The sequence below is a fragment of the Ziziphus jujuba genome, chromosome 7 (genome assembly GCF_031755915.1).
Source record: "Ziziphus jujuba cultivar Dongzao chromosome 7, ASM3175591v1".
In the NCBI taxonomy this organism is placed as follows: domain Eukaryota; kingdom Viridiplantae; phylum Streptophyta; class Magnoliopsida; order Rosales; family Rhamnaceae; genus Ziziphus; species Ziziphus jujuba.
The window spans coordinates 14,800,509-14,825,089 of record NC_083385.1 but is presented as its reverse complement, the minus strand read 5'-3'; the positions used below and the strand labels follow the sequence as shown (position 1 = coordinate 14,825,089).

The 24,581-nt window shown below is 32.8% G+C and overlaps 4 protein-coding genes across 5 annotated transcripts; 2 read left to right on the top strand and 2 right to left on the bottom strand.

Annotated features, from left to right (window-relative positions):
- Nucleotides 1–127: 127 nt before the first annotated feature.
- Nucleotides 128–1,819, top strand: LOC107425108 (protein BRICK 1). The gene is made up of 2 exons (XM_016035033.4): nucleotides 128–566; nucleotides 1,453–1,819. The coding sequence occupies exons 1-2, from the start codon at nucleotides 434–436 to the stop codon at nucleotides 1,575–1,577; spliced, it is 258 nt and encodes an 85-aa protein (XP_015890519.1). The 5' UTR covers nucleotides 128–433; the 3' UTR covers nucleotides 1,578–1,819.
- A 1,323-nt stretch (nucleotides 1,820–3,142) lies between these two features.
- On the bottom strand, nucleotides 3,143–11,177 carry LOC107425077 (nodulation receptor kinase). The gene is made up of 15 exons (XM_060818697.1): nucleotides 10,736–11,177; nucleotides 9,668–10,178; nucleotides 8,261–8,736; nucleotides 7,997–8,147; nucleotides 7,749–7,820; nucleotides 7,570–7,638; nucleotides 7,308–7,379; nucleotides 7,141–7,212; nucleotides 6,859–7,046; nucleotides 5,932–6,158; nucleotides 5,490–5,616; nucleotides 5,327–5,395; nucleotides 4,244–4,433; nucleotides 3,834–3,966; nucleotides 3,143–3,676 (listed from the first exon to the last, which is right to left on the bottom strand). The coding sequence occupies exons 1-15, from the start codon at nucleotides 10,827–10,829 to the stop codon at nucleotides 3,341–3,343; spliced, it is 2,787 nt and encodes a 928-aa protein (XP_060674680.1). The 5' UTR covers nucleotides 10,830–11,177; the 3' UTR covers nucleotides 3,143–3,340.
- Nucleotides 11,178–15,000: 3,823 nt separating this feature from the next.
- LOC107425076 (ABC transporter G family member STR2) lies at nucleotides 15,001–18,348 on the bottom strand. The gene is made up of 3 exons (XM_016035008.3): nucleotides 17,866–18,348; nucleotides 16,615–17,369; nucleotides 15,001–15,994 (listed from the first exon to the last, which is right to left on the bottom strand). The coding sequence occupies exons 1-3, from the start codon at nucleotides 18,346–18,348 to the stop codon at nucleotides 15,001–15,003; spliced, it is 2,232 nt and encodes a 743-aa protein (XP_015890494.1).
- Nucleotides 18,349–19,731: 1,383 nt separating this feature from the next.
- LOC107425107 (uncharacterized protein At4g37920) lies at nucleotides 19,732–23,623 on the top strand. 2 transcript variants are annotated; one of them, XM_060819193.1, is made up of 7 exons: nucleotides 19,732–20,069; nucleotides 20,336–20,389; nucleotides 20,479–20,759; nucleotides 21,459–21,624; nucleotides 21,934–22,178; nucleotides 22,696–22,883; nucleotides 22,983–23,623. In XM_060819193.1, the coding sequence occupies exons 1-7, from the start codon at nucleotides 19,844–19,846 to the stop codon at nucleotides 23,197–23,199; spliced, it is 1,377 nt and encodes a 458-aa protein (XP_060675176.1). In that variant the 5' UTR covers nucleotides 19,732–19,843; the 3' UTR covers nucleotides 23,200–23,623. The 2 variants fall into 2 exon arrangements, with proteins under 2 accessions (XP_060675176.1, XP_015890518.1); XM_016035032.4 differs by lacking the exon at nucleotides 20,336–20,389 and having other exon boundaries at nucleotides 19,733–20,069.
- The last annotated feature ends 958 nt before the right edge of the window (nucleotides 23,624–24,581 follow it).

Sequence of the window (24,581 nt, the reverse complement as noted above, 5' to 3'; positions counted from 1 at the left end):
ATAATAGAGACAAGGACAAATAATATGTATAAGTGGATAATTTTATAGTCTCTATGATTAGTAAATATTTCCCAACTGTAAAGTGCAGATAAAAAATTAAATAAAAATAAAAACCCCGGTAATAATGAGAGCTTGACTTAGAAATCAATCCTGCACCAGCAAGTACCAGCCAGCCTAACCAATCAAGCCCCAAAACCATTCTCTTTAACCTTTAAATCTATGATCAAATTACTAAGAAGAAGAATTGGATCGACCCCCAAGTCCCCAAACCCAGTTGTTTCTGAGCTTTAGGAAACTACAACAACTTTGTTTTAGATCGTTGATCTCGATTCTCTGGTGTGTGTTTGTGTTTGTGTTTGTGGTTGTGGTTGTGGTTGTGGTTGTGGGTGAGAGAGACAGAGACAGAGACAGAGAGACAGAGAGATTGAAGAAGATGGCTCGGGCTGGAGGGATTACAAATGCTGTGAACGTTGGAATAGCGGTACAAGCTGATTGGGAGAATCGCGAATTCATCTCCCATATTTCCCTCAACGTTCGTCGCCTCTTCGAATTCCTTGTCCAATTTGGTAATTGCCACTTTATACCCATTTTCCCTTCTTGTTTTCTTTTTCTTCTGGCGTTTCTGGCTTTTTTCCGTGATTTGGGTGCGATTCAGTTGAAGTTGTGTTTCACCAACTCGGTCACGCCTATAGGTTTTTCTTGTTTTTGAGCTTGTGGGGTTGACTTTATTCAGTTTGCTTTGGTAGATTTCTTCATTTCGGTGGTCTTCCATTTAAGGATATTGGGATTGTTTTCTTTGAATTGCATTGTCAATTTGCTGATTTGGGTGTCTTTCATTATAGATTCTGGGTTGATTGTGCTTGTCTTTCTTCGGTTGTTAAATAAATAGGTTTTTGAGGGGAAAACCCATGAATGTGTGAGATTAAATGTGTAATTTTACCTTCTTCTTTTTTTTTTAGTTGCTCAATCACTGAACTCTTTGCTAAAGCTAAACATTATAGCTGCACAATTTTTTTTTATAAAGTCCTTCAGCTGCAAGTAAATCTCCTTTGCATAGATTTATCATTTTTAAAATTTGACTAGTTGTGCTTGTGCTGTGGCTGAAATTGATGTAATTAAACGTTATTTCTGTCCTTTAATGAATGGCTTAGCATAATTGCATTGTTGCAGTGCAATTTGCAGCAGCTGTTATTGATTTCATTTTTTTATGTACTTATCTAAACATTTCGATAAATAACATTACTTTTTCCCTCAATCATTGTTACTCCTGGTCCCTCTGATAGTCTCTCTATCAGATTTTGAATCTTTTTTCTTCCTTCAATCCTGGTGGTTGTCTGATTTACTCTGATTTATGTATTACATGTTATGGAAACCTTGTCTTCTTTGGGAACTGATAATGAAATTTTAAAGTCACAACTTGTCGTTTACATTTGTTTTTCTTACTATTTTCAGAAGCTACAACAAAGAGCAAATTAGCTTCATTGAATGAGAAGCTTGATACACTTGAACGTCGACTTGAACTACTGGAAGTCCAAGTGGGTACAGCATCGGCTAACCCATCTCTTTTTACTTCATGAAGTTCTAATGGATTATTTTTCTCTGTTGTAATACAACTCCTTTAAGCGTCCTCTTATTAGTTATCTGTACTGTGAATTTGAACAGATTTCTTGGTTTTGTATCCCATCTTGTAAGTCCGTATTCCTGGGTTTCCCTGCTTTTATGCCTATCCATACGAGTGTTAGAATATTGTAGCTGCTATGTAGCTCACACATTGTGAATATAATACACTTTTTGAGGAAAGTTCTTCATTGTTAAGGTATTTGATGAGTTTCTACTGAATATCTTTCTAATGACACAGATTTTATTGTGTTATAGTGGGATTATGCCAGAAAGTTAGAGGGCATACAGATTATCATGATAATAAAACTTCCACTGGATTTAGATTTATATACAATTCAACTCAACAAACCCAAACCCCAATTTCTTTGACCCAAAAAAAAAAAAAAAAAACCAACCCCAATTTATTTAGCTCATCTGTGAAAATTTCTCTCTCTCTCTCTCTCTCTTTTTCTTTTTTTCATTTTTTTTTTTTCAAATGAGCTTTGTTCTATTGTTTGTTCTAATTGCATCCTTAACATGGAGTAAATGCATTTTCCAACCGAATATTGTTTTATTTTGCCTCTTATCAGGCTTCTTTTTCTCCATTACGGATAATTTATTGTATGAAGCATGCCAATTTTGTAGAAGTATCCTAGATATGTGCAAAGGGATTGTTCAAATATATTGATACAATTTAAAATGTCTTAACTGAAGTTTTTCTGTTGGATCTGTTACTTTGATACGTTGAATAGAATTACAGGTCAAGGATTTTACTTTCTTGTGGAAATTTGGTTTTACAGTTTAAGCTAATCATACACTTGTCGAGTCTAAGGGCTAAAAAGACTTTCTAAAGATTGTATATTACAATGCAAAATTCAAATGGGCTTTTATGTATACTTTGTTCTCAAAAGTTTTGGGAAGCACGTCTTGAGCCTACGGCCTCATAGATATGAAGGGCATACCAAAGTTATCAAAAGTTTAGTAGACAGAAAACACACCAAAATAGAAGACAAAGAAGACAGAGTTTTCAAATAAAGCTTTTCCTTTTTTTAGCGTGAATGGACCTTTTAGAAACATCTCTTACGTGGAAACTTGGTCCTCATCTCAGTTCAAAATTTTGTCATCGTTCTTATCAGTAACATTTTATTGTTTTTTTTTTTTTTTAAAAAAAAAAAAAAAGAAAACAAAAATAATTTTGTATGCGTAAAATAATTTAGTCTTGGTTTTTATTTTATTTATTTATTTTTTTTAAGAATAACTCCCCCTTTTCCCTTCCCCACGATTAGTTTCCTTCTTCTATACTTTCCTCTGGTCCCTCCTCTCTCAAAACCACGATTAGTTTTCTGTTTGATAGGCCAAAGGAATAAAACACCAATCAAAATAAAAGTATATATGTTTCGTTAGGAATAGGAAAAATGGGGCATTTGGAGTATAGTAACTTATATATTATTCTGGTATTAGTTTGATCAGGTACCTGTTTCTACCATTGCAAGTACCTAAGATTAAGTGAAAATGGCAATAAAAACATTTTTTCAGAAGCCAGTTAGACAGTTTATTCATTCCGGGCAAATAGGCATAAATCTACATTCTTCTCCTCAAAGTAGATGAGTGTATAAACTAAAAAAAGAGAATAAACAGTAGTTTCATATGAAGCAGTGAGGAATTTTCCTCATTCTCTCTTGTCATCTCATAGCGTGATTTGAATTAAAGAAAAAATAATAAAAATTTCACCCACAAATTACTATCTTGGCTCTGGAGGAGGCAAATTTTGTGTTAGAATAGGTGAAGTTTCTGTAGGAGTGGGTGGTGGAACAATTCTTTTCTCAAAGACCATGGAAAAGTGATTGGATCCTGAGCTTTCTATGGACCTCATGTACTCAGATGCATTATTTTCTATAATCAAAGCATCTTCTAGTTCTCGTACGATGTCTGCCATGCATGGTCGATACGCAGAGAAGGGCTCAATACATGACCATGCCACCTCCACCACTCTCCACAAAGCCTCTGCATGGTACCCTCCCTTTATGTTTGGATCCACTAGTTCATCAATCTTTGACTCCCTTATATACGGTTTAGCCTACATAAAGAAGGTTTTTCTTTGTCAACACTCAAATCTGTGAGGGTCACAGAATAACCCAAAAATAAATAAATAAATAAAATAAAAAAAACACCATGAAGCCATCTAAAAACAGAGGCATTAGGAGTTAGGGACACATGAAATTAAACCACCATACCCATTCAACCAGGCTCCACTCATTTCGTGGCCTACGTATGTTGAGAGGCTCCCTACCACTTACAATTTCAAGCAGAACCACTCCAAAGCTAAAGACATCACTTTTATCTGACAAATGATGGGTCATATAGTACCTGAAGCATTGGTATAAATATGAATAAAGCTTTTATCAAGCAATTCCAACACTAAACCAGCTTCAAGATGCATGGAATAATTAGGATAATTTTTCAAAACTAAACATATAAAAAGAAAAAAAAAAAAATGTTGACATGCACTAGTTCATGAAGTGGACAAGTTAGCAATAACTTTGGATTTAACAAGGGAAAATATTGGGTACTTAACTCAGAGTTCCTGAAACTTAAGATGCATAGGTTTTTAGCAGAGGTAGAGATAATAAATAAGCAGTCTTACTCTGGATCCAAATACCCAGCCGTCCCTCTGACTTCTAGGGAAGCACCACTATCCCCTTCTTGAGGAGCATATTTTGAAAAACCAAAGTCAGCAACCTTTGCACACATGCTATGATCCAGAAGTATATTACTTGATTTGACATCCCTATGTATAATGCAACGACCAGCAAACGTGTGAAGATGCATCAAACCTGGAAAAAAAAAAAAAAATTATTGAGGACATTATTTAGAGTTTCTTATCCTCAAAGAATATATGTATCTTTCGTGTATGTGTGTGTACATTGTCAATGGTAACTAGCAGATAGAGGTCAAGAAAGAAGGAGCATTTGAACTGTTGGTATGTGTAAATGGGATTTGGTATTTAGGTAGTAAAAGCTATAATATTTTTGGGGGCATATTGATGTCTTTCACTTATCTCAGACTCATTATCTTCAAATGAGATCCTCAAATTCACATATTTCATGTTCACCAATCTCTCTTCAGGACCTTTTGACATTTTGTAAGATCTCACCTTAAGATATTCAATCATCATGTTAGGAAGAAAATTAGAGCACTTACATCTGTTAGCCACCCCGATATGCCCTAGGTTAAATTAGGCTGTAGAAACCACCAAAATTATGGTCAATCTTTTTTGTTGTTACTTTTTTGGATAGCATATTCAAATTTGATAGCCCTTTTCGATAAAGCCATAGAAATATAATAACTTCTTTGTAATCCTTCTTTAGGAATAAATAAGCTCCTCCTCCAAATTTCTGTGTTATTTTCAGAAGCCTCCCCAAATTCTGAATTTTCCTCAACAAAACGGAGTATGCACAATTCATGTCCGGATGTTTTACAATATTACATTCTATGGCTATAAGTGTTTTTGATTGTATTGAATTTATTTACCTAAAAAGTGCTTTCATAATAACGGTGCATAATTTTACATGTACATTGATTTTAAAAGATGTTGGAACTTGTAACTACACGATGATTTATAACATAGAGATGCAGAATAATGCCACAGCCAAGTTTCACTTAGATTTCTGTCTACACTTCTATAAAGTAAAATTATAAATAAATAAAATGAATTAATATCACTTGCCTCGAGCAGCACCAAGAGCAATTGAAAGTCTGGTTGGCCAGTCCAGTATTTTTCTTTTGGATGCTTCCCCTGTTAATAATTTGGAATTATATAAGTAACAAATATCAATAAAGACAAGCTCCGAAGAACCATGAGTGTGGAAGAACTGCATGCATTGAAGTACCATAGAGGCGATCCTGTAGAGAGCCATTTGACATAAATGGATAAACAAGAATTTCTTGGTCAGCTTCGCAACAATAACCAAGAAGAGGCACCAGATTCTCATGGCGAATAGCTGACAGAAGATTTAGCTGAAATCAAATAAAAGAGTTGTTAGTGGAAATAAGATGTTAAAACCATTGCTTTATGGTGATTATGTCAGCAGCAATAGGATGAAGAAAAAATAATATCAATTTCGTCAAGTTTTTGCCATGAGTAAGGCACACAAACATGAGATACGGACTATAAAGAATCCAAAAAGGGAACAATGCTTTACTGGACATGGATAACCATCCATCAGACTGGCACAGTTTTTATCAATCTTTCATTGCAGAAATTGACTTCATCACATGCAGATGGTAAAAGTAAAGGAATTGTGCGGGAGAGTCCTACAATATGCTAACTACCTCATTTTCAAATTCGCGAGTTCCTTGAGTTGATGTTGCTGATCGGACCTTCACTGCCACTTCCTGACCATCAGGTAGAGTGCCACGGTAAACTGACCCAAAACCTCCTTCACCAATCATAGTACTATATTTTTGGGTGGCAGCTTCAATGTATTCAAGCGTAAATGTCTCTATGGATATTGACTTTATAGCAACATCATCTACACTTGGTAGTGAGAAAATTATATCTGCAGTTTAAGAACATGAGTGTTAAGAAAAAAATATATACATCACAAAGAAATTCCTTACCTTGGAAACTCATGAACTCAGGTACTAGATTATACTATTTCACCTAAGACATCTCCATAGTTTATTGGATTTTTTTGTGGTTATTTTTAGGAATAAGGCATTCAGTTTTGATTACTAAACATTACAAAATACATGTTTGTTTCACTGGTTTTTTCTCCTTGATTTTCTCTCTATTTCTCCCTGTTTCTCCTCCTTCTCCCCTCCTTCTCCCTCTTTTATTTCTCTCTTCTTGTCCCCCCCCCCCCCCCTCTCTCTCTCTCTCTCTCTCTCTCTAATCTCTCTCTCTTTTCTCAGTCCTGCATTAATTTGACTTTGGATATGCCTTTTGTCATTCTATACATATTAGACTGCACCATAACACACCACTAAGAATGCATCTGCTTCGTTTATGCCTATGATCATCTTTCACCCATAGTTCATTAGCCCATAACAAGATTTAAATGTCTGTGGAAGTAATTCCTGTCAGTATATTCTGTTTTTACCTCTATATTAACTTCAAAACATGTCCAGAACATGATAATCTGATTAAGTACCATTATGTTCTCAGAAATGATGCAAACCAAATGTTTCTTATTCTGAAGTTATCTCATTCTGAAAACAGAATTATTTGAAAGCCAAAAGTAGAAACACAATACTCACTCTTTGTCATAGGGTATCCTTTAATTCCTTTCCTGTTGAATCTTCCCCGAGGCATTAATTTTTGTTTGTAAAAATAAACAAAAACAATCCCAAGTACAATAGTAAGTAGTAAAGAACCACATGCAACAGAGCCTATAATGATGCCCCGTTTTAAAGATCGTTGTCCTTCTATAGTGCATCCTTGAGGGCTGGAAATAATAGATCAACGAGTTTCAGATTAGTTTGGTTTTCCATTATTCAATAAATGAATTTTGTGTCAATGTGAAGATAATTGATTCTTACTCTATGTTTAGCTTTGAGATATTGAAGCCTGGTGGAGGCACTTTGACAAACCGAGGATTGCAACCAAGATATCTGGAAGCAAGCACATTTGTGGCATTATGTTCATTGGTCCAATATAATTTAATATTGGATAGGAATTCAAAACATGAACATTGACAAAAACTTACAATATTTCCAAGTTTTGAAGCAAGGCAAAAGATCCTGGGAGCATTCCCGTGATATCATTATTTCTCAAATCTCTGATAGTATATAATGTAAATCAGTTAACAGATGGAATGCGATACTCATTTAACAATCAGAATATCATATTGAAATCAAAATCTTGCTTTGAAGATTTGGTCCAATATACAAGAACCAAGGAAATAAAAAATGAGTTTCTAAAATTAATCTAATTAACAGATTAAAAATGGACTAAAAAGGACAACTTACACTTCTTTCAACATGGAGGAAGGAGGAAATGATGGAATTTCGCCGGTGAAAACATTGGAGCTCAGGTTCCTACATGCCACAATCAGTTGAAGCAATACATTGTATTAGAGTTACATCTATTCAAGACAACATGCCACATATAAAAAGCCCAAAGCAAGAAAAACGTGCCATAACCATACAAGATGTTCAGGTGGGTCAACTTAGTAACATTCGAAGGAAGTGGTCCACCAAGATTCCTAGAAGAAAGATCCCTGAAAACAAAAGTAAGTGTAATGTTTATCAGCAAACACACTACAAATACAACTAAATTGAAAAATCAAAAATCAAAATTTACATGAATTATATGGGAACAAAAGCACATAAATCCGATTAAGGATCATGTTTTCAATGAAACTCAATTGCCTTTAAATCCTGAGGAAAAGCTTACACTTTGGTGATGACAGTAGAACCTTGAAATTTACCGCAAAAAATGCCATCCCATGGAATTGGAAGACAAGGGTCTCCGGACCATCTCTGCAAGAGATTGTTCTGCCGGTTATGCACCAACAACTCATCTTTCACCTTTAAAATCACCTCCGCTGTACAAAAATACCAGATTAGAATGGTTGACAGAGAGGGGTTTCTGAATAATCTGACTACCATTTAGTTTGCAATTTGAAAACTTGAAAATGTATTGAAAAATCGAACTTACCATCTCCCGAGCTAGTGTCTTGAGACCATGGATGGACCTGAAAGATCTCATAGGCATTGAAAAGGGGACCAAAAACAGACCCAGAGGCCTTGATCAAGGTCACATTAACAAACCCATGTGCGCTGACATTGAAAACAACCTCATTATAGTTGGACCCATTACCCTGTATATCAAATGTGGGTTTTCTTCTCTCACCGTTCAGGTAGATACCAAACACCCTCTGGCCAGGTTCAACTGTCTTGTTTAGCTCAAGAAAGTAGAGGAACACAAGGTACTCGTAATACTGCGTGTCAAGGTCACGCAGTGAAATCTCCAATCGGTTAGGATCGGTCAGAGCCGTTTGCAGAACTTGAAGAGGTACTTTCACTGTAGCTTGATAGTTGGAGATGTTGATATCGGGTCCTGAAACAATTTGATTCGTGGGTTGAAGACTCGAAATGGGTTCCCAAATTCTGTCACTTTTGTCATCTGGGAAGCTGTGAAATTAGCAAAAAAATTACCATAACCATGTGAGTTTGTTTATCTTCGAAAAGCTTTTTCCCTTTTGTCGCTTTTTTTTTTTTTTTTTTTTTAACGCCCATTTTTTCAGATTTCCTTTGCAAAATCTCTTTTTTTTTTTTTCTTTTTTTCTTTTTTTTTTTTTTGGGTGAAATTTGCAAAATCGTTTTTACAACATTCTTTTTATGAAATCAATCGTTAAGTGCTTTGGTTTTTTGTGTGACATATCATTGTAACCAAAAAAAAAAGAATCCGTGACCAAATGTCTCATCTCATTGTTTATAAAGTTAATTTGCGATTAAAGTATCATTTTTAGTAGAGAAAATCTATTTACTTGTAACTAAAAAACTTCTAACTAAAAGATCTTTAATCACGGACTGAACAGAATTTTTCTTTGTGATTTGTACTTAGGATCATAAAAAAATTTCATTATAGAGTTATCATAAGCTTCACCAAATATGCCATCTAAGTTATCATAAGCTTCACCAAATATGCCATCTAAGTCTAACTAAAAAAAAGATCAAAGTATATATATGCATTCAAGTCTTCTTAAGATCAAAGCATATCTGCATTCATGTCTTCTTACTCCCAAAGCCAATGAGAAAATTAATACATATATATGTATATATATATATATATAATTTTGCTTAAAAAAAATTTATATCTATATATATATATATATATATATATAATTTTGATATAACAAACTTGCATACTTATTTTGTAATACACATCTTTTATCCTTTGATGATTAAATAATCAATGAATGTGAGATCCTACCATAGGATAAGCATGTAAGTTCACTACTATATATATATATATATATTTACAAAAATAAATTTGAATTTGAAGTCATTTTAGCCAATTTTTATTTAAGAGAATCTCAAGAAGCAAAGAAAATTAACATACCTGATATCTGCTCCACTCCCACCCAAATTAATCCTTTTGACCAATCTGAGAACACTGTTAGGAAACTCCTGTAAATACTCCAAATCCCACAGAGGTCTCAGAGCAAGCTTTGAAATATAAGGAGCTCCCTCTTTCTCCACCAAGCAGAAATCTGTATAGTTCTTGGTTGCTCTAAGAATCCCCTCAATCTCCAAATCCTGAGAAGAACTCACTAGACCAATTTCATTAACACCGACCGAAACCCAAAAGGAAGATCCGGTGAGACCGGTCAAAAATGTACCCCTTATAAGATAATCTTCACCCTTTGTTGTAGGCAAGCTGTAACATATTTTCCCTTTCGGTATGTTGAATATCCGAGATACATTATAGCCAGTTTGGTTCACAACAGGTTTGCTTATCTTCTGGCAATAACTTATTGTATCAGGGAACCTTTGGGAGTCCGATACCCAAGTTATATTTGTAACCTGCTCTGTATAATTACCTCCTGCGCAGCATGCTATGCTCAGAAATCCTGCATTTTCAAAGTTTTATTTTTTTTTTTCCATTTTAGGGGTTAAACATCATTTGCAATAAATTAATTAGCCTACGTTTGAGAATTTTCATACTTCAAAAATCTGAATTATAATATGGCTTAAATTAATAAATCTAGGCTATCCTGTGACCATTTTTGTGTCAGGAAACATAAATCCTCTAGTAGATCGAATATTTTTTCAATGTTTTTGATGAAATCCCATATGGGTAATTATCAGTTTGAATGTATATTTTATTTAAAGTTCTAGAGTAAGGTTTTGTTGTTTGTGCATGTCATATAAAAGAGTACTATTCTTTTTCCTACATATATTACAAATATTGATGGTTCTCTTTCCACCTAAAATCTTAAGTTTTCAAATCCTAGCTGACTGAAATCAATTTCAATAAAGCTAATACCAGTCCTAGAACATAATTTACAAGAGAAAATAATCTTTGTGCGTAGTCAATTAATTTATATTTCTCTATATATATCTCCAAGTATTATTTATGAACAATATTTTAAGATTGTGATCTAATAAAATTCTATAGCATACTTACCTTCTTGTGCAAAAGTTGATTGAAAGAGTATGAAAAGGCAAAAGATAAAACATTCAGCTGCTCTTGAAACCCATCTGTCCAAAACCTCCATCATCGGCTTAACTTAGGAAGTTTCCCCATTGGGTTATCAAACTCATAATAGGAGACCAATAATTTCTATCTCTGATCACCAACAACCAATCCAAATCTTCTGAATTCCATCAACCCCATTTTATTTTTTTATGCTTAAAAAGGTTGTAATTTCCATTCAACTTAACCTGAAGATCTTTCTTGATTTTCCATTTTTCCGGCACGTTGGATGGAAATACAAGGGACCTTGTTTAGCAGAAAACTTGTAAAAGCATCTTCTTAGATTGATCTCTTGGAGCCTCTCAGAGAATCAAATAATTATGAAAAGGGTTTGAAGGTTAAGAGATTGAAGAAATTTTGATAAAATGGAGTTTGACTTCTAATGTGTTGAATACTGTTACATGCATAAGCATATGAAGGAAGATTAGGTACCAGTTGAATTATAATAATGAAAAAGTTAATTAGAAATATATTTATATTTTTTTAAGGAAGAAATTGATATAAAATGACTATTATTGTTTTTTGTTTTGGTAGTGGCTTTTTGATTATCTGTATTTTAGTTAAAAAGATCGTTAAATAATAGGGCGAGCAACCCTTCATCTTGGTCTATTTTCGTCTCTCTCCTTGTTTGTTACCTTGGATGCAACATCATGGAAATTAGGTTTGGTTTTTTATTTTCATTTTTCAGAAACAATTGTATACCTTTTATAAGCTTATTTTATACTTTTGACTCTTGTTAACAATATAACTTTTATAATTTCTTTCTATTTTGTATAAAATAATGAATTAGGATCCAGCTCGAAATGGATTTTACAATATTTAATAGGATTAGCCCCAAAAAAATCATTTTATACTTGAGATATGTGGTGTAAGTAGTTAATTAATTAAATTGATAAATTTTAATCCCTGGACAACTAAAGAGATTTAAGAAATATCCTAAATCAAAATGCTTTCTTTTTAAACTATATTAGCAAAAAGGGTTTTTTTCACAGAGAGAGTTTGCTGCCGACGAATTTTTTCAATTATAAGATTGTCATTAATTAAAATTAATGTAGAATTACACCAATAAATTAGAGGTTGAGTCAACCCTCAAATTAAATAAAAACCAAGACTTCGAGTACCATAAACAAAAATTTGAAAGAAAATAAAAAATAAAAATTCATGGAGGCATTAAAATGTGAATACCCAGTCTTTCTCACAATAAATTCTAATAAGCAAACACAAACCGAGGAAAGGAAAAAAGAGAGAAGGTAGGGAATTAAAGAAGGGGCTGAGCTTTTGTGGTAATCATGCTCTTACGAATTATTTCAAACATACACTAAATAATCAATTAATATATAGAAATTTATTTTCTCAAAGACAATGTCAAAACTATCAAATAATCAAATGTAAAATGTATGGTGTTGTATTTAATAAGATTTGCTTGAACTTTATAGTCCTTAATATGTCACACTGCAGGGATTCTTTCTTCTAAATTCACATTAAACGCATTATATTTTGAAAACATCCTCTCAATTATCATATCCACCCTCAATCAACGAAAATGTGTTAAACTATATCAAACTCTATTTAATGTTTGTTGTTTTCCCAAAAAAAAAAAAAAAAGAAAAAGAAAATCTATTTTTTGTCCCATTGTATCTCCAAATTAACAATTAATTATTGTCCAAATGATAAAAGAAATTGTGTTTTCTAAGAAAAACTATCCAAATATTCTGCATCCTCAAAAATAATTAAAAAAAACAACAACAACAGAAAAACTCCAAACAATTTAAAGTTATTAATCTACGAGAAGTTTTTCAAAATAGGAAAATTAATCACTCAAATAAATATACTTTTCAAACATTTTTATATTGGTTCGGTTTTTTTTTTTTTTTTTTTTTTTTACCTTTTAATGTCTAATTGTGTTTGTATTATATATGTGTATATATAATAAAAAATTTATTAAAAAAGAATAATAAAAAACAATATTCATAATCTGTATAATTTTCATAATCAGTTTCATATACATTCAGTTTGATTTGTTAATGAGGTATAAATCCGCAGGCAAGCGACTATAGTAATTTACTGTAGTACCCTCACGTGGTCGCCTGGGTTTTGGAATAATTAAGAACATCAGGGTCAACTCATCGAACCAATAATATAGATGCCCTTCTGAAGGGCATTCAAATTTCCAATGGGATAAAGCTGAAGATTAAGACAATGGTTGGTGCTTCTTTTCTTCTCTTTTTAATTACATATGTAGCTCATGTAATTGGAATTTAATGTTCAATTATTCTAATTATTTTATTTGTATCAATTAATCATTTTCAGATTGTTTCCTTTTTTTTTAATTTCCTTGCTTTAAAATATTTTTTTTTTGGGGCCCTTTTGATCATTGCTTTGGTTGGTTAAAATGACTTAGTTCAACAAATTTTAAAGGCAATAACATGCTAATACAAGACTCTTGTAATAATTTACTAAAAGTTTATTTCATTTTTTTTTTCAATATATAAACGTATGAGGATTCCAACTTAAAATTGTTGTTTGAGAAAAACATTAATTTTGTTAGTGGTCCGTTATAAATATTTCTTTTAACCATTTTGTAGAACTATATTACAAAAATACTTATTCTTTATGGATAATAACATTTTTCAAGAGTGATATGAATAATTAATCCATAATTGTTTAAATGAAAACCAAAAAAAGAAAAAAATGCTGTAGGCATGGCATGTACAGTAGATCACCAATGCCAATAAACAGAGTCAATTAAGGGTATAGCCTTGGGCTAGAGCCGCCCATGACCTATGATTATAATACCTTTAAATTAATTATAAGGCATAGCATATATGACATTCTCTCAAGGCATACAATACGTACTTAATGGGTCAAACATTTTATACTAATAAATGTTGGTTGGACCGGTGGCCAACAAACTATGCATCGATGTTTCCAACAGATCATCGGTATATTCCGAGTACTAAACCTTGTCAGTTTCTAACCCAATATTTAATTATGCATATAATTTAAGAATTTTCACTTATTTTTCCCTTTATTTTAATTACTACTTATTTATCTTCGTTTTGTCCTTTAGTTTTTTTTTATTTAATTTACACTTTTTCGTTGGGGCACAGATATTTGTAATGAAATCATGGATGACGTATATAAAATCAAACTAATCGATTAGGTCTAATTAACATTAATCAAAATGAAAATTAATGTCCCTTTTTAGCCAAAAAAAAAAAATTAAAATTAATGTCAGTAGCACATGTTGGAATTTCAGTACTTAGCTAGAAGGTAAGATATCATTTCAAATCGAGCATATAATTTTGAAGCAGATAAGATATTCTAATTTTATAAAATTAAAGTATGATTCAAATTAATCAAAAAAATTAGATCATTTTTATTTTAATTAAAATTTTATACTATATTTTAATTTTATAAAATCAAAATATTATAATTATAATATATATAAATTGTTCTCTCGCCTTCCATTTCTTCCTAAATTGCATTTAGATCTATTATCAGAATTTGATAACTTAACAGATCAAATTTGACAACCTTAATCTAGGATCATTGAAATACATGTTACGATGTTATTATTATATTACTAATATATATAGATATATTAGTTTTTGTTAATGAAATATATTAATAGCTTGCAGTGAAAATTGTTCTTCCAATTCGGAGTGATTTTGTGTGATCGAGGAAAGTTAATATTGGATTGTCCCTACAAGTACGGGAAAAATTGAATTCGGTAAATAAATTAAATTGGTATTAATTATTAAAAAACATAGTTAAAGTTTCAATTCAGAACCCTATCAGATGATAAAATTAAATTTACGTCGTCCCCAAAGGACACCTATACTTATGAATTTATTCACATCTCTCAATTAATGACAATATAGTTCATAGCAAACAATATATTAAACTTTGATTTCTTTTTCTTTTTCGTTTTTTTAATTCTTTTAATTAACAATTTTCCCTAACCAATCTCAACAAATCTTATGATTAAATCTACATATATAATAAATTAATTAGTACCAATATAATCAATAAGCTGAAAACATTATTATATAAAAACAGGCCAATCTTCATATGATAAAAACAATATTAATGTGCAGTATAGCTTTGCAAATCAAATTCAATTAAACATGAATCAAGAAGAAGCATCTTTCTAGATCTCTTTCTTTCTTACTCCTTTTTTATGAGTTAATCTTCTACGTCCTCTTGTTCTTAGACGCGAAACGAATAACAATGTAAAACAAAATCCTATAAAAAACAGCCCAACCCAACATTATTACTACCTTTTCCCACTTCTTCGATTCATCTTCATCATAAACACCAAGACTTTTCAATATATCAATCCCAGTCACATTCTTTCCATACGAATCTTGTCCAAAAACATCCGTAGTTTGATACTGATTGATCAAAAGCCCTTCATATGGATATGTCATGGTCGAAATCTTGTTCATCCAACTCCAATATGAAGGAGTGTCATTGCTGTTCAAGAAGTATCCGCAGAAGAGGAAGAACAAGGCGGTGAAAGCGATCACCGCCGCGTAACCGAGGATGTAATTAGGCACCACCGAGCTCACGAACACCACGAAAGAGTTCGTCGAAAGAAGCGAAACGTAAAGGACGATATAGAAGTACAAAAACTGCCCACGAAGCTTCAAAGCGAACCAAACAATGCCTGCATACACGGCTGCTTGCAGCGCAAGAAATGGAAGGTAGGTTATCAGTCCGGCGATGGTGTAAGTCGAAGCTCTGTAAGCGTTGTGCGAGGTCTCGCGGATGAAGATGAAGCGCTCTTGGATGAAGGCCGGGACGGCGTCGTTGGAAGAGAAGAAGAAGACGCAGACTGTGAAGATGAAGAAGCTGAGGCGGTTTGTGATCCCTTGGAGAGTTGCTGGGGGTTTCAAGAACATTGTCGCCATCATGAAGCCCATGAATGTGAGGACGACGAGCCTCGAGAGGAAAAGCTCTGGTGTTCTCCGGATGTTCTTGAAGTTCCTCCTCATGAGAATCCAAATCTCTGGGAAGAATGAATTGGCAAATTTTGGACCGAGGTGTTTGTATGCCATGTGGTGGTTTTCAGATTCATGTTCTGGTGTCAGATAATCGTTTTCGTTGACGGTGTAGTCACTGCTATGAGGTGTTGGTGTGCCTGGAAGGATCTCACTCGAGTAGCTATAGTATCCAGGAGATGGACTGCACGCACAGAAAAACAACGACAATCCAAAAACATAATCAATATCTTTAACATAAATGGATGGAGATGATAGTGGAAATCTTCTGTTTCTTGTACCCTTTGTTCCTGTCCTTCGACCACTAACATTGTTTTAAAAACATGAACAAAGAAATAAAAAATATTAATTCAAATAACAGTTATTTCATTTAACTTATTCTTTTAATAAAAAATATTAATTCAAATAACAATTATTTCATTTAACTTTTCTTTTTTGTTAATAGTTTTAAATGATATGGTATTTTATCAAATAAAAAAAATTATTATTTGTATTCATATATAATTTAACAATTTAATTTTTTTAACAAATTATCTAATTTACAAACTAATTAAAATTTTTTTTTATTCTGTATGACTTAAATTCTATTTTCATAAAGGCAGATAAAAATATTTAACCATTACAGTTATCCATTTCATCAATTTAACAATTTAATTGGTCATCCTAAAAAATTATATTAGAATTTTAATATAAAAAAATAATATATAATCAAATAAGATGAAAATAAGAAAAATAATGGTAGAAGATAATAATAATCTTAGATCATGCATGGAAGTCCAATATTTATACTCTTTCTTTCTGTACCTGATGGGATTTTGCATTCTCTGATCAGGACGTTGCCGAGAAGTTGTAAACTTCAACAAGTGTGAAACCCCACCACTGGGACTAGCAGTCCATGATCTGGAATTATTATTGTTATAAGGGCTTCTCAAACTATGATCAAAATCACTGATAGAATTTTCACTCCCACGCAAAGGTGTTCTGTTTCCACCGCTCCTAATAATTCCCTTCTTATCCACAGAGTCATCCAACTTATTCCGAGCCGGAGTCATCGTCGCCGAAGCCACAGTCGAAACCGACTTGTCTCCGTTATACGATAACGGAGGGGGTTTGACGCCTGTAAGTGCAAATTCAGCCAAGGCTTCGACTCCATGCTCGGACTGATCATATTGCTTAATAATATCGATGAGGTATTCGATGGTGTTCTCTTCTTTGGGTATCTTGGTGTGACCCATTCGGCGAAGATGGAGGCTGACATCTTTCGGTGAGCCCTGATACATGAGCTGACCACGAGCCAGGAGGATGAGGTGGTCGAGGAGAAGTAGGATTCGGGAAGAAGGTTGGTGGATGGTGAGAACGACTGTGCTTCCTGCTCGAGCTATTTGGTGAACCTTTTCGATGACGTTGTGAGCACTAGTCGAGTCTAAACCCGAAGTGGGCTCGTCTAGGAAAAGGAGTGATGGTCCATGAATAATGTCCACCCCGATGGAAACTCTCCTACGCTCTCCTCCCGACACTCCTCTTGTCCCTTCATCACCTATGTATGTGTTTCTAGCTGTCTATAAAACACACACCAAAAAATATAAGTATATCATGGATTAGTGATTATTGGAGGTTAATCAATTTGTAATTAAATTGATGAAAATATAGGCCGCTAAACAAAATATTTTTAATCAATTAGCTACTTGTTAGAGAAATCTTAACAAGAACTAAATTAAGTTGTTATATATACATATTTATATATATATATATATATGTGTGTGTGTGTGTGTGTGTGTGTGTATATTGATCAATTGAAGATGCAAATATATATTTTTATGTCCAAAGTTTTATGAAAATTTCTCCCAATTGATCATTAAAAATAAATAACAATTACATACCTAGGTTTTTATCCCTCCCTAATGTAAGTAAGCTACATAATAAGTCAAAATACTGAAAATCAATAAAAATTCAAAATACATATAATATGAATATATATATCAATAATACGTGAGATGGCATATGAAACTTACTAGTGATGTTAAATAGTATTTTTTTCATAAAATGATTACTTACAGATAATCCAAGCTGCCCAATCAGCTTTTCAACCCTGGTCTTCTTGTCAACCATTGAAATCTGGCCGAGTCGAAAATCGGCAGCAATCATCAAAGTCTCATACACAGTAAGCATAGGGAAAAGCCTATCCTCCTGCATTATATAAGCCGAAGTCCTTTTGATCAAGCTAGGGCTCACCGTCATGCCATCCAACGACACTTTCCCAAGGAGGCTTCCACTCGCAATCCGCCCAGCCAACGCATCCAAGAACGTTGACTTCCCGGCCCCACTTGGACCCATCACCGCCGTTATGCAACCTTTCGGTGCATAACCAGTGATCCTGTTCAACAGGTTGACCTGCTGGTTTAACCATTTCCCATCCTGCTTTTGCTTCTTTATTACCGTGTAAGTAAGATTAGAAAACTCCAACCCACCAGTGAAGTTGTTGACCTTCCCAATATCAATCACCGTTTCAGGGCGATGATCAACATTCATTCGAGCCATAGGTATTAGTCAGATAGTGATATTCTTACAGAAAGCTTATATATATGGCATAGAGAGAGAAAGAAAGATTGGTTGGGAGTTTCTATGTTATTTTCGATTTTTTTTTCTTTTTTTTTCTTTTTTTGGGGGGTCTCCCAAAGTTGGGAGTTGGGGGAAAAGAGGTATTAAAAAGGACCATATACAGCTGGGTTTTGATGAAAGGAAAAGGAAAAGGAGGTGGTTCCAAAGCTTGTAACATTATGTCTTCATTGAAGAATCCGTTTCCTTATTCGTTTCGATCGAAAAGAAAAAGAAATACATCTTCTAGTTTTTGTCATCTTTTTGGCTTTAGTTTGTGACTTTTAGCACCGGAATTGGATATGAATTGCCTGGCATTAATTAGATCTGGGTTTTCTTTGGATATTATAAAAGATGTTATAATAGAAAGTTTTTGTGAAATGCAAGCTAGTGAATGCCATGTGTGTACCGTACGTGTTGGATTTTATTGAGGTTGTATTTTTTATTCACTTAAAAGCTGAATTGGCAGGATCGGTTTGAAAATAACAATGGCTAGTACCACTTTAAGATTTTTCTTTGTTCTTATATAATTACACACTTTGGGATAGTAAACAAAAATCTTGATCGGAATTATGATGGTATATATTGTAATATATTACAACAGATTGTTCCAGCAACCAAAAGAAAAAAATATTACAGACAATGATCTTAGCTATCTGGGTTTGTCTTTAAATGACCAAACTTAATAAATACTTTCAGTGTTTGTTCACAACTTAGGCTTAATGCTAAATTTTGTATGCTTTAAATTTCTATGGTTTGTTCATGAGGGACCAAAAAAATTTAAAACATTTTGCAGCAGAGACAGCTTTGGCGAGAAAGTCTTAAATTGATTTCAAAGAGATAACATATGTGTTGGTGAAATTCATATCTTTCGATGGAAGGTTCTGTTTTTCCTTTTTTTTTTTTTTGGGGGGGGGTGGAAATAAAATTAAAAGGGCTATGCTTTTAAGCGTATGTAAAATACATTTTGATGTTTTACCCAAAAAATAATAATATTAATAATAATGAACAAGTGAATTTACCTAATTGTAACACTAGAAAAATTTGTCAACTTTGTCCAAAAAAAAAACAAAAAAATCAGCACAAAAAAAATTATTTCATAACAGAACTCAAATGGCTTATCACAACCAAGATATATAGGGTAAATCATAAATCATAAAAAATAAAAAATAAACCAGGATATATAGGATATGAAATAAATAAAATTATTTGGAAAAAAAAAAAAAAAAAAAGGCTAAATTGAGGAAAACGCTTCGTTTTGGTGGGAAGCCGGCCCTTAAAAACGATGTCGTATACCATTCTTTTTCAGAAAACACTTTATCCTCTTTTGGAAGTAGAATCATGGCATACTAGTTACCAGCCCCTGAGGCTCAGCGACTTCGGGTGGTGCTAACTCTGATTGTTCTTCGCCGTTCCGCCGAGCATAGCCAACACAACCATGAACAATTTCTTGGGTTTGAAGTTATCAAGCTCCATAACTAAACCTTCCCTCTTCAACACCATCACTTTCTTCCCCTTCGTCGATAATCTTTTCCTTAGAATTCCCCCCATATCCTCCACCTCTCTTTTACCTCCTTCCAAACAAAGTCTTAATTCCAAGCGAAAAGGTAGAAGGATAAGTCCTTTCTTCAAAGTCTGTAATGCCCACTCCAGCACCTTAACCAGTAAGTTGCTATTCACTTCCAATTTTTGTGATTTTATTTGCTTCGCTTCCTTATCATTCTTTTTGGTTCTTGCAAACTTTGTGTTTTTAGAATTTTTTTTTTTTTCCTTTTTTGTAAAATTGTTGATTTTTATATTTTGAATGTGTTCTTTGGTTGCTCAAAAATGGTGGGAAATGTTTTTGGAAGTAGGGAGTGTATAAAAAATACAACTGGGTTATTTGAGCTGGGTTTTCTCAAGGCTGAACATTTTATTTTTTACATGAAAGGTCTCCTTAGCAACCGAACAAGAATATTAGGGAGATTTTTGTTGTCTTTTAAAGGTGGGATCTTGATATTGTTTTCCCTCTGTTCTCTAATCGTTTTCTTTTGGGTCTTTTTGGAATATTAAGATAGAATGTTTTATGTTCAGGACCCGAAGCAAGTAACTTAGCCACTGCTCAAGTGGAAGAAGAACAAGTGGAGGTGGAAGTTGCAGAGGGCTACACCATCACTCAGTTTTGTGATAAAATGATTGATGTGTTTTTGAATGAGAAGCCCAAGTCGAGGGAATGGAGAAAGTTTTTGGTGTTCAGGGAAGAGTGGCAAAAGTATAGGGAGAGCTTCTATAATCGCTGCAGAAGGCGTGCTGATAGTGAGACTGAAGCTACTATGAAACAAAAATTGATTTCCTTGGGGAGAAAGGTGAAGAAGGTATAGTTTCTTTTTTATCTTCTTTTGGATCTTATATATTCGTTTTCACTTTTTATGTTTGGTTGCTGAAATAATTAAGGCAAGAAAAGAGAACACAAATATTTTGAATATTGTATCTTTTATTACTTTGATTTATGGAGAATTCAGGAATATTTCTCACTTTGAAGTAAATTTTATTATCAGATTTGGGTGAAAGAAGCTTTATAAGTTTGGTTGTTTATTTCGAATGTATGTAACCCTTTTAACTAAAATAATTCAACCAAAAAAGTTTTTTATTTTTTTATTTTTATTTTTAAAATTTTTTCATACTAAATATTTCGGCATTACACTTGCAATCAAACAGCATTTCAAACTAAAGTTTCCAAAAAATTTTGACAAAAAATATTCGGGTACTACAATTTTTTTCCCCATCTCTTTTTTTTTTTTTTTTTTTTTTCTTTATTTATATTTATTTATTTATTTGTCTATTTTCTTTAAATATAGAACTGTGAATCAAACATATTTTGAGTTTGAAAAGGTGCTCTCAAGTCAATAATAAACATCGTGTTTTCCAATTTACAATCACTATGATATAATTCTGCTTTTAAATTCAATGAATAATATGACAACAAAGCAGTGAATAGATAACTGTGTTTTCAGATGCTAGTTTGAGTTTAGAGATTTTTCCTGGTTATGTTTGATCAGGAGTGAGCATTGCAGATTGATGATGAAATGGAAAGACACAGTGAACTTCTTAAGGAGATACAAGACAGCCCTACCGACATTAATGCTGTAGTTGCACGACGTCGTGAAGACTTCACAGGGGAATTTTTTCGCCACCTCACCCTACTCGCAGAAACGTTTGACAGTTTGGAGGATCGTGATGGTAATTACAAGATCATATTCAGCATCTGTTCTTTTGATTAAATTTATGCTATGAATAGTTGCTTGAGTTGGTTTTAAATGTATAACTTGTCAGAATGTTTCTACTGTTTCTAACAAGATGTCTGGTTATAATTTCATAATGAAACTTGATTTGAATAAAGGAGAGATATTTTTATAATGATTTCACTTCCAGTTGGATTTCTGACTGGATAATGTTCAAGCCCATAAATTTCATAAAAGGAATAATAAATCGATATGTTGGCCATTTAGAAGTCTCTTTTTTATATAACTGGCTCAACTTTTTTACCAGCAATCGCTCGGCTTGGGGCCAGATGCCTGTCTGCCGTCAGTGCTTATGATAACACGTTGGAGACTGTGGAAACATTCAATGCTGCTCAGGCCAAATTTGATGATATCCTTAACTCTCCATCAATGGATGTGGCCTGTGAGAAGATCAAAAGCCTTGCCAAAGCAAAGGAACTAGATTCTTCATTGGTCTTGTTGATAAACAGTGCTTGGGCTTCAGCAAAGCAGTCTACGACTATGAAGAACGAGGTATTATACCACCTTGTATTCCACACAAATGTAGTCATGATTTCTTTTTGGTGACCTGTCAATGCATCACAATAGACATCAACAAATTTTACGGCAAGTACATTTTAATATTGTACTTCTTTTCATTGGGATCTCAAGGATTTCCAATTTTGTGTTTTCATCCAACATTCAGAGTCATATTCTGTGATGATTTTAAAATATGTTGTCTTGATGTCTGCTCAAGTTTTCAACTGTAGCACAGCCACGGGTTATTTAACCATGATATTTTGGAGGGTTAAAAGGATCAAGCATGAGTTGGTTTATTTCTATATCCTTAGCACACTATCAAATAATATTACAATCTTTCAGTTTTTAAAATATTGCATCATGTCCCTTCGCGGTGTCAGCATTTGAGCAGCAACTTATAAAACTATTTTTCTTTTCTTTATAGCCATATTGTTAATTATTTATGCTTTCCCATTCCGCAGCGACAATTCTAGCTTTTTCTGTCTCCTCAAAATTACTCATCTAACTGCAGGTAAAGGACATAATGTATCGTTTGTACACGACCACAAAGAGCAGTCTTAGGAGCATTTCACCAAAAGAAGTAAAGCTACTCAAGCATTTACTGAACATCACAGATCCTGAAGAGCGGTTCTCAGCATTAGCAACAGCTTTCTCCCCAGGGAACGAACATGAAGCCAAGGATCCCAATGGCTTATATACGTAAGAGTGATTGCTTCTTCAGTTTTTTGAACTTATTTCTCAATAATAGCAATCGGTATTTGAAATATTTTGTTTTCTACTCTTTATATGGCTAAGCAGTACTCCTAAAGAGCTACACAAGTGGATTAAGATCATGCTTGATGCATACCATCTCAACAAGGAAGACACTGATATTAGGGAAGCCAGGGAAATGATTGAGCCTGTAGTTATACAAAGATTGTTCATCCTCAAGGAAACTATTGAAGAGGAATATTTAGATCAACGAAAGCCCCAAAAGTCTCAAACAGAAGAAGATCCTAAAGGTTCATATATTTGACTTCCTGCCCATTAATGTCACTAAAATCTCCACAAGTTTAGGTGAAGCTTTGAGCTTTGAACTGTGAATTCCACAAATGAAAGCACCATCAATCTGCTGCTGCTTTAGTTGACACTGCTCTGGATCAGAGAAAAAAGCAGAAGAGACATTTTAAAGAGAAATCCCAACCTTCTTTCATTATGTTATATACTCGAGGCTTCTTAGAACACATGATATTTCAACCACCATGCTTGGATTTTGCTTTGGTACTGTCTGAGCCAGTTACAAATGGTTGACTTTTGATGATTGTCATATTATAACATACAAATATTTAGCTATTTTTTTCTGCTTAATAAGGTAAAAGGGTAAATTATATCAACTCAAGTTATTGCATTTTGTAAACTTTGTTGCAAGTTTATATATCATTTCATATTTAAGACGGAAATTTTTGTATCTTGCAAGTTTTGCTGGTACTGTGTCTGAACGGTGCTTAAAATAGCTTAATTGCGAAGAGGATACATGCTATGCTTTCGGTAAAATTAATAATTAATTCGGTAAAATTAATAATTAATTTCAAATAAATAATGGAGACTAAAAAGGTGGATTCAAATTTAGAATTTAAAAAATTTTAAAAATATTTAGAAATTTAAAGGTGTTCGATTTAAATTTTAAAAAAATTAATACAAATTTAATAAAATGTATTCAATTAGAATTTCATAAATTTTTTTAAAAAGTTGTAGGTATTTAAAAAAATTATTGATTTTAAAATATTTTAAAAAAATAACGAATTTTAATAGATTGAAAAGGATTTTAAAAGTAAAATTGTGAAAAAAAAATTATTAATATAAAATTTAAATTTAATTTTAAAAATTTCGTTAGATTCTTATAAAATTTATAAAATTTTAAAATTTTATAAGAATCTATTAAATATTTTAAAATATTTAATTTATTTTAAATCCATCAAATTCTAAATTGAATACATATTTTATTTTACTAAAATAACTAGGTCTTATCATTCTATATAAATATATATTAGAAAAATAAAAAAAACAAATTAAACTGATAATAGTTTGTCTGATTAAATCAAAGTGAGAAGAAGTTGGAGATCATTTTTTAAAATTTTTATTTTTATTTTTTTTTGTGGTGAATAAAAAGCTGAAGTCGTTGATCAGCATGTAATACTCATGTTGTACTGCATAGTTGAGAGTAGTTGTACTGCCAATGAATGTGTGATGCAATTATTTGGTACTGCATTGCATATTTGGATAAACCATGCTTACGTTTTTATTTTGTTGTGTTCTTTTTTTTTTTTTTTTATATAAGTTTTCTTTTGTTGCGTTCTTTTCATTCGTTGAAAGACCACAAAAATGTTATTATTATAATAACATGTTGTGGTCCATTAT